The 10,263-nt window shown below is 38.2% G+C and overlaps 1 protein-coding gene across 1 annotated transcript; it reads right to left on the bottom strand.

Moving 5' to 3' along the window:
• Positions 1–722: 722 nt before the first annotated feature.
• On the bottom strand, positions 723–5,327 carry LOC110451361 (probable E3 ubiquitin-protein ligase MID2). Its single transcript, XM_021499330.1, has 2 exons — positions 5,254–5,327; positions 723–2,279 (listed from the first exon to the last, which is right to left on the bottom strand). The coding sequence occupies exon 2, from the start codon at positions 2,247–2,249 to the stop codon at positions 723–725; it is 1,527 nt and encodes a 508-aa protein (XP_021355005.1). The 5' UTR covers positions 2,250–2,279; positions 5,254–5,327.
• Positions 5,328–10,263: the final 4,936 nt, after the last annotated feature.

The following is a 10,263-nucleotide window of genomic DNA, read 5'->3' as shown; positions in this document are numbered from 1 at the left end:
TCTCATTTACGATAGAAATGAATTTTACATCTTCGTTAACTAAATAAAATCAATTATGTTAATGATATATCAAGAATACACTATCATGTCAAATGTCGATCTTGTGTACGATTGATTCTGCAAGTCGTACAAGTTGAAACATTTGGATGGAATTGCTCTGACCTGATTTGTTTGTCACCACCAGTTTATTACCACAAACAGATATTGCACTCGGGTATGTGATACCGTCATCTTCCGTTAACAGTTCCCGGACGTTAGTCCCGTCCCCGGACATCTGTACCACGTTGTGTGAGGTGTAACCACAGACATAGACGTTACCTTCCATGTCGACGTCCACTCCATACGCATGCTTAACTACACCAACCTTCAACACGTCCGTGTACTTGTTGTCAGTAGACAACCTACCAATCGCTGTACTACCAGTACTGGCGGTAAAATGGGCGATAAATAGCTGTCCGTCCTTGGAATCATGTGACAACGCGTATACATTGCCAGTATATCGATATAACGTCTTGGTCGTCCCGTCGTTCTTAACACTGCACACTTCGGATCCTGTACTCACGATAAACTCATCATCTCTGTATGTTATACCGTAATATCGTGTTTTTTTGTTTATTACAGACGACAGTGTAAGTTTGGAGGGTGTGACAGTCACTACACGTATACCTCCGGGACTCGGTATAGCGGCCGCCACAGTGGTGTTATCCACCATACACAGATCATTAGGTNCCGTAATATCGTGTTTTTTTGTTTATTACAGACGACAGTGTAAGTTTGGAGGGTGTGACAGTCACTACACGTATACCTCCGGGACTCGGTATAGCGGCCGCCACAGTGGTGTTATCCACCATACACAGATCCCAAGGATTTCCATCCAATTTTAACTCGTCCACAACATCCCCTGCGTCGTTAATTAACTTAATATTATTATTGTTTCTATCTCCCACCACAATTCTGCCGTCAGGTAAGTATACAACACCACGGAGAGCACAATCAAATTGATCAGACGGACATATTATGTTCAACTTTCTTATTTCCTTCACATTACATTGGGATAAAGGTTTGACGAGAGTTGGGACACTTGGTAAATGTTTTTGTTGCTTTCTGACAAAGATTTTACCAAAGTTCAGACTTGTCACGTCCGAATCGATTTCATGTTCAATACTGACAGTTGAAATCGACATCTGCATTTCTTTCACTAGATCCTTACAAGCCTCGAGCTCCGTCTGACCTTTCTGGTAAAGCCGGATCGTGTCCATATGGTCGTTCCTCTGTAGAGCTGTAGCGGACGATTCTAATGTATTCTGTATAGCGACCTTCAGCCGTTCACACTTCTGTGTGGACACCTTCAGATTTTCTCTTTCCTGTTTGTACGCCGTGATTACGTCATCTGTGATTTCCTTCTTCATCTCTCTGATACGTTTATCCATACGTTCCTGCAGGTCGTCGATGCTTTTCAGTACCGCATCTTTGTCGTCTGCAATGTTCTGTTGTCGTAGATAAAAATCCTTTATCATAGATTCCATGTCGTCTGCTCCTTGCTGTAGATATGTCTTTCTTTCCTCTAGTTGGGAGCTACTATTCAGTTTCTCACAGTAATCCTCTGTTGTGGACACGTTGTCACATTTCCTGTGACCAACAATAATACATTTACTGCAACCCAAGGACTTGTGATCCTCACAATAATAAGCAATCTCATCCTTGTGTTTGTCGCATTTTTTGTCAGATGTGTTTTGCCTCAGTTGCCAATTCTCAGAAGAATTCATATCTGCGATATCACAGCCAACGTGGATATCATCATGCAAATCTACTTTACAAGACTCACAGAACAATGACTGTGTAGTTTTACACCAGAATTGTGCAGGTACCAGCGTTCCCTTCCTCCTTTGGCAAGGCACGCAGTAATGTTGCTCTGTCGTCCTGTTTCTCAGTTGTATCATCTCTATGGCAACGGTGTCGGTCGGGAACTGCTGGGCCCATTTATCTTTGTCCTCTGTTTTGTCCACGGGGTGAGTTAGGGTCCTACAAACCGGACAGATAAAGGAAGTCGCCGTATCACTCGTCCCTGACACCTCACTGACGATGTAGCTACTCAAACATTCCTCACAAAGAGAATGACGACACGGCAGAGACTTCGGCTGTCGTAACTGCTCAAGACAGATCGGACATTTCAGAAGTTGAGAGTCCGACAGTTTAGGTAGTGTACTGTCTTCAGAGTGAGGGTCGGGATGTGGACCACCTTCCGCCATTGTATACGTACTCAAACGCTGAATATGTATCTGCAAATACGAGAATACAGTAATATAATTAGCACCGATTTTAAAATAGGTATTGTTTTGTTTACTACAACATATATAATCTATTCGCCTAGTTTCAACAAACGTTTACACATTATAATATGAAAAGGGCTACTAAATGTCACACGGCGTATAGATCATACATATTATTTTAAACTTCAGTAGTCATTTTTCTGGTTAATGATCAAATTGACATTCTTTATCGACTTTTTAAGAAATAAATATTTTAATTTCCGAAACAAACAATCTAATTTAATTCTACATTTGTTTGACCAAGGCACAATTTTACGGTCACAGCGTTTATGATAAATTTAATGAAAATTACCAAGCTTGAAGAAAATTGGTGAAAGTATTGTTTTCTTTGTAAGAGTTGTCTCCCTTGTGTTTGAAGCATACTTCATGTATCATTTGATTATAACTACGATACGATAATGATAACGTGGCCAAAGTACGTGTATCTAACGTGTTTACGATGAAACAAACACATTTGGTCAGTAGCAGTTTTTAGGTGGACTCGGCTGCAGCACGGGTGACTTAGAACCTTCGCTTGACACTGCCGGGAGGGGAGGGTATGCTCGTACCACTCTCCCCTGTGAGGTAAGCGTAGGGCCGTGGTATCGGGCTTATCTAACGTCCCTATATTTATACCCGCTAATCAACCTGGTCTATCTAATCGAACTGGCAGCTGATAACAGTAAAGACAGTGGCGACTGAACACACCGGCACCGACACATATAAACGAAAACGAGCAGTACATTAAGGCACGTATCGCAATATATTTAGTAAAATGTCTCGTAATCAAATAAACTAACAATACTTTTTCGCAATAAATATCAAAACGTGTCCACGTTATCTGACTTAAAAGAACGTGATAGCAGAAATATGTTACGTTAGATATTACATCTGTTAACAATGTAATTCATGAGAGATACTTTTCCTAAAAATACATAACAAGAGATCTCAGGGATATTGGCACCCATCGTCGTACCGTATAGGAATCAACATATGAAATTTGATAAAGATCTGTCAAGCACTTTAGAAATAGTGATAACAAAATTGAACTGTCGAAATTCAAGATGGCTGTTCAGTGGAAGTCCTATATTTTCCAATCAGTCCCAAAAACCAATCTGTATAACTAGACACAATGAGGCCCCTACATCTGAAATTTGAAAAAAAACCACCATCACTTTCTGAGAAATAGTGCTTACAAAATTCTTTTTTCATAGTTCAAGATGGCCACTTGCCAGCTATCTTGGTTTTCCTATTAGTCCCAAAATTCGATATGCCAAAATCGGGACAGACCATGGGGAACTCTTCAAGGAAAATTCGAGAAAGAGCCTTCTTGTACGTTCCTAGCAATAGCGCTAACAATCTTTAACTCTCATAATTCTAGATGGTTGTCATAAATGCGATCGGCGTTACTAAGAGCAACGGGGAACCTTTAGGTGTAATTTAAGAAGGATCCATACAATACCGTGAAATAGCGCTTACAAGAATTATTTAAGGACGGACAGACGGACGACGGACGAAGTGACACATGTATTGACATGCGGACAACGGTCCACGGACGATGGTTTATCTCAACATCTAACCATCATCAGATATATATAACAGTGTTACGCAAATAGCGAGTTTGGCTGTAGGCCTACATAGCGCATGAGTTCCGAGCTCGAATCCGCGTTGGTGTGTATTTTGATCCGCATACTCTTACAGATACACGCTACATTAGAACTATTGTGTTTTAGGTTTTGTTTAGATTTGTTTATTTTATGATATAAATGCCTGTGATTTGGTGTTTAGTAGATAACTGATATAGTATGACTACTAAATGTGTAAGTGATAACGACACGTGGACAGTCAATATGTAGAACTGTTTATCGCTGATATGGTCGTTGTACGACTTCTACATAGGCCACAAAACGATAAAGATTTGTTTCAGGTACCCCAACCGACCTTAGTTTTTACCTCCGACACTAACAATTTTATCTCACTCGAACACTCATTCGAATGCGCCGAAAATCGTTCATTAAATTCAATATGACATGGACACGAATGTAATATTATATTTTTCACATAACTATCACAAATTGTAAATTGTTATGAGCTGACTCTATAAAGGTCAAAATCAAAGTACTCCGATGGTAGTATTGACGTGCGACGCAGTGCAAAGTAGTTTCACACTTTTTTTTAATAATGAACAGTTTTCAATGCAATAAAAATGTTAGTGACATAGATTTGTCAAGATGGCGGGTCAAACCCGATTGATGTCTTTTACATTTTCAAAATGTATGTACATGTATATGTTTGGGAAATCACCACCAGTGTGACATTGTTATCAAGAATGAAAATATTTGTTATTTCTTTAAATACACGTGTGTATTTAAATTAAATACAAATTAATTACATGGCCGTATTACATAATAAAATGGGTCAGTTATGTGATAAATATCATGAACACCTGATGTCAAATCATCAGCTGCTTCAAGTACGGTAACCGTTACTAAAACCTGTTCCACCCTATCCCAGTTATTTTCGAGGGCCCCTTACATTTTCTGACTTCGTATTGCTTCCAATTCAACATCATCGCCTCCAAGAACCCCTACCCACACACACACCCCTTGCCTCCCCTACCACCCATCCAACCCAGGGTTCCACCCTTGAAGCCGTTGCTCCAAGCTAAGAACATTGTGTGGGCGATTTGCAACATGGACAAAGTTCATTGATTCTTCTAAATATCACATATAGGTGTGGATGTGTGGTGTTTGTGTGACTCTCATGTTTCTACTACTAATTTGATTGAGTCATTTATCTAACTTTACAATCACCACTGGAAAATACTTAACGATTACATCAATATCCTCGTAGTAAATACACAATATGTACATGTTTGTGTGTTATACGTGATTCATACGTTATGTAAAAAAAGTCAGTAAGCAGGATACATAGTTGTACTTACTGCTCCATCGATGTATTCGAATCTTTGAATGACGAGGTGTGTCCACCCCTCTCCGATGATGTATCAGCTACCTATATATGGAACGTGACCCTATCAACTAACAGCAAGGCCGTAATACCGGGTATGATGTATCCGGATAACTCAAGGTCTATTTAGTACACAGGCCTATGCATCGTATAAGATGTGGAGTATCAAAATAGGTGCTTTCTAGGTATTTCATTGTATAATATGTCATTAAAATAATTAAAAAATCCTAAAACGCCATCAGCCCGGACTCAAGTTTTTTGCTCTTATCAATGATGCTAAATTACTCTGAATGTTGTAAGATTGATATCGATTAATCTTTTTGAACAAATAAAATTTGTTTATTTTCTGAAACAGCTTTAGAGCTAATTAGTAATTAGCATAATAAAAATCGACGAATCAGACTATACGTTATCATTATAGTAGAATTTGATGGGTTGAATTGATGACCTACTTTTGATACAACTGATAATCAAAGTATCTTAGCTTTAGGCATTTTGCTTCGACATTGTTATTCCAAATATTTATGTTTTTAAATTTACATGTAAAACATATTTTGTGATAAACACGGCAGACTACAAAGAGAAGTTATCTAACGTTAATATTTTATATAAATATAATTGAATTTAGACATTAACGAGAAATGACTCTGCAAAAGATAAACATAGTTTTAATTGTGTGTGGAAATAAGTCAGAAATAACCGAGTAACTAAAAAACCAATAATGATAATAAAAAGAATGAGGGCATTTTTGCCCAAAATCATCAGATACTAATCAGGTTATCAAGTTGCCCGTTGTCCTTTCTTTTATCATCTGTCCGTAATTGTGTATGTCTGTAAACAATTTCACAGAAGGAAAATATATTTTGCGTGCATAAAGGAGGGTTCGAAAAGAAACATTTCCATCTTTCCAACGATAGTAAACATATTTGTACATCAAGTAGAAATGTGGTTTTTGATTGAAGAATGATAGGTGAGGACGAATAATCGTCATCGATAATTTTTCACCCTTCTCGTCTATAATATCATTGGGGATGGCATATTTACCAAAAAATAATTTTAACACCTAAAACGTTACTCTGAACACCTCATCTTAGGTCCAAACATATATATTACTAATTCTCAGGACCCTGTGGTTGTGATATAATTCGTGAATATGACGCCGCCTATATCGAGTAACATGGCGTGTAAATACGTGATGTCGTTGCTATATTAGTGGCATATAAATATCACACACTTGTTAGACTTGTAGGTAGATGAATATCAACAGAATATATATCTCGGAGGGAGGTTAATTTCTACATAAAATATCAACATAAAGTTTATCTCGGGGAGATGATTCATTTCCAAAAAGAATTGTCTCAGAGTGTAGGTATTGAAAGCATCATCAGAGAGTATTTCGGACACTGGGTAGAGACACGTCAACAGCGAAATGACATGACACGCGTCATAATGTGTAATACGAGTTTCTCATCGCGTGCGATGACACCCCNTGCTTGAGAGCGAGCGGCGATTCCGCAGAGCCTGTGAACAGATTGTGCAACTGAATTACAAGCTTGATGAGGTGCAGTCCCGTTACCTCGGCGCCAAGAGAGACGGACTACGAACCTTTCGCTACAACTACAGACTTCGACTGTCGGTTATCGAAGGCCTCCGGAACATGTACTACGACTATGCCCACCAGAAGGCTGAAGACATATCCGGACTACGAAAGGACCTGTATGGCGAAATTGTAGACGTTGTATCGGGATCAGAAGACGAAGAATAACTGAGATGCGGTCTTAAATCTTAACAACGGCTCTTTTCAGAGCCAACCACTTTTCTCGAAAAGTGTCCATTACCCTCGAAATTACGCATAAAAAAACTGTGTTGTTGTTTTATTTGTTTAAGGGGGAGATACAAGTCATATGGCATATCCACTTGCATATACAACCCAGTGAAATATTTCACTTTAACAACAACAAGTATACCCTTATCAAATACCAAAATGTTCATTAGAACATAATTGTCATTTATAGACAATAATAATTTTAAAAAGTTAACTCAAAACTTTCTGAGAACACATTTAAATTCATTGTATGGTTGCGTCCTTAGCTAACACAAGCTAAGTCCTAAAATTCCACAAAAATGTTATTTAATTTCTTCAATCTGTAGTCTATGAAAACCTACAAAGGAATTCACTCAAAATTCCTTCACAATGAAATACTGGCACAATTTCCTGATGGTTGTTGGCCAAAATTTCCAGCCATTTTTTGCTAGAAAGTAGCCCATGTAGTCAGTGAAGCAGAAAGTATGGAGGCTCAAAACTGTAAAACTGTAAATTAAAAAAATTTCCTTCATTTTTACTAAATCCTCTTAAAACTTTGATGGCTTTATTATCTTTAAATATAGTTTCGATTTCCAAATTGGAAAATGTTAGACAATCTTTAAAAGAGTTATCACCCTTTATTTAATCTTAACTTCAAAACTGTTCAGAGATCTTCTCCCTGATTTCTACACAAACAGTCCATGGATACTTATACATGTAACACTAGATCCAGAGGCACAAAAGTTTTGTAAGTTGTAAGTCATGATCAATTCTAATATGTTTATCAAGGAACAATTCGAATATGCTTACCAAAGAAATGATTTCCAAGAGGTCAATGGCTGAACTAGCTGCATCATTGACTGACTGTTATCAGATCTTTATAAAAAGGCTTGCAGGGTATTTAGAGGAAGAAGTTATTTGGTTGGCTGCCTGGCTGTTTGGTGAGTTGGCAGAGCTAGTTGCCTGATTTGACTGGGTTGGGTGGCTCAAGTGCCCAACTGATTCGATGGGTAATGTGTAGTGAATATAACAATTCTACTAAAACATTTTCTGACTGACATATATTATCTACACAGTTTGTGTAGTAAACTATTTCATTTACATATTTAATCAGCATTGTGTAACTTCACATCAGGTGTCATATGTCTCAAATGTAGTTTGATAAATAGCTAACAGAGTACAACATCTTAGCTAGAAAACATCAAAACATTTATCTTTCATCCTGATAAGTGCAGTTATCCATTTAGCCTATATTTACTAGAGACAGTCCATATTGTCCAGTATATTTGTTCTGATGAGTGCAGTATGTACAGAGGGTGTCATATAAAGTAATAGACTTGTCTACAACTTAAATAGGCCTAATATTGGCCCCAGAACAATGCTTAGCTGAGAATTATGACTAACCATCAAGACAGGAATGGTTGAACTTGACAGTAGTCTAGTTGACTTGGGTAAATGACCGGCCTGGTTGATTGGTATAGTTGACTTGAGCAGTTGACCGGTTTGGTTAAATTGGGCTGGTTAGCTGGACTGGTTGACTTGGACTGCTTAACTGGAGAACAAGCTGTCTGGACTGTGTAACTTGGGCTGGCTAACTGGACTAGTTGGCTGAGATGGGGGAGTGTACTGGTTGACTTGGCTGGTTGACTGACTGGACTGGTTGACTTGGCTGACTGACTGGACTGGTCAACTTGGACTGGCTGACTGGACTGGCAGACTTCTAGTGGACCAACTGCTCAGCTAGTTTGTCATGTATCTGTTTCCTGTAACATAGGAAAAATAAAACAGTTCTAAACAAAACATCTTGGGCTGTTTTCTTTGTTACGCTTACATATAAAAATAAATATCACAACTTTAAACTATCAGGTGGAGGTAGGTACTGATTCCTAAACAACCTCTATAGTTTTCATATATGTGCATTACATAATTTGCAGAATGAAGGTGCTCTCAATTACATTTTATTACAAAGTGGTGACTATTGGTCTATCTATTAGTTCTGAACATCATACATAAAGCTGCCATAATTTATACTGTCAGAGTTTACATACGTTACCTGTTCAAAATTATCTGCTGTACAGGTAGAGATTTTAAAGTACAGAACTTGATATATGTGTTTTCCAACCCAACGAAGCAGCATTGACACCAACAAACTTCAAATATATCCATTGTCTACATTGATATAATTACAACAACATTTCCCATCCAAATTGTTCTTCCATTTGTAAATACAATGTACCAGGTACATATTTGGTTAGTTTAAAATCCCTTCAACGGTACAGAAGGAGAAGGATCTTTAAAATTTTCCTCTATTTCCCCTAATGGGCCTCACTCATCTGCCCCAAAGAAGGGGGTCCACACACCTCAGTTGAAACAAAATTGATTCTTTCGTCCCTTAGCATGCTTTGGGCCAGGTGAGCTAAAAATGGCAAAAGTGTATTGCGCAGTTAAGTATGAAAAAATGTCATCTTTTATCCAGTTATTAAATTACCAAACTTCAGAAGCAGACAGAGTGACTCAAGTAGACTTGTTGGCTCAGTTGTCTGTGCGGACACAAGTCAGCTGGTCTGCTGCATCGGGACTGTTGGCAGGTCTTACAGGTTGGGTGGTGTGAAGGGTTAGATGGTCTGATGTGTTAATACATGCCTCGTATGAGCGGTTCCTCAGCATGCTACTGGTTAGGTCAGCAGGCTGTGATAAATGGCAGGGTGGTTTGGATACAGGGATTGCCTGATCAACAAAAATAACATCCTGTCGTACCTTTATATAACAGCTAAGAATACTTTAGTTATAGCATTAATCATACACTTACTTGTACTAAGTTGATATCGATAAATTATATGAATTCAATGATATTCACAGATTTAATGATAATTTTGGACATGTAGGAAATATGCAACCAATGTCTTTATTCATAAAATGACACAATCCTTTTACTCTCAACATGGAAATTACTATATTCAGATTAATTCCACGAACTCACCTAAATATCCCCAAATTTAAGATCACCATTATGTAAGTCTGGCTGTAGATTATGCACCATGGTTTTTGCTGTTTTCCTTTGTATTTCACATCGTACACGGCCCCATCTAGAGATGTATTACACACAACAAAGTAAAGGTGCGTTCGATTACACACACTAGTACAGTATAGGAGGTCTGGATAAGGACAATACCATTACAC

The sequence above is a fragment of the Mizuhopecten yessoensis genome, unplaced genomic scaffold, assembly GCF_002113885.1.
Source record: "Mizuhopecten yessoensis strain PY_sf001 unplaced genomic scaffold, ASM211388v2 scaffold5965, whole genome shotgun sequence".
Classification (NCBI taxonomy): Eukaryota; Metazoa; Mollusca; class Bivalvia; order Pectinida; family Pectinidae; genus Mizuhopecten; species Mizuhopecten yessoensis.
Note: the sequence above shows the minus strand (reverse complement) of the source record. Positions and strands in the feature narration are given on the sequence as shown.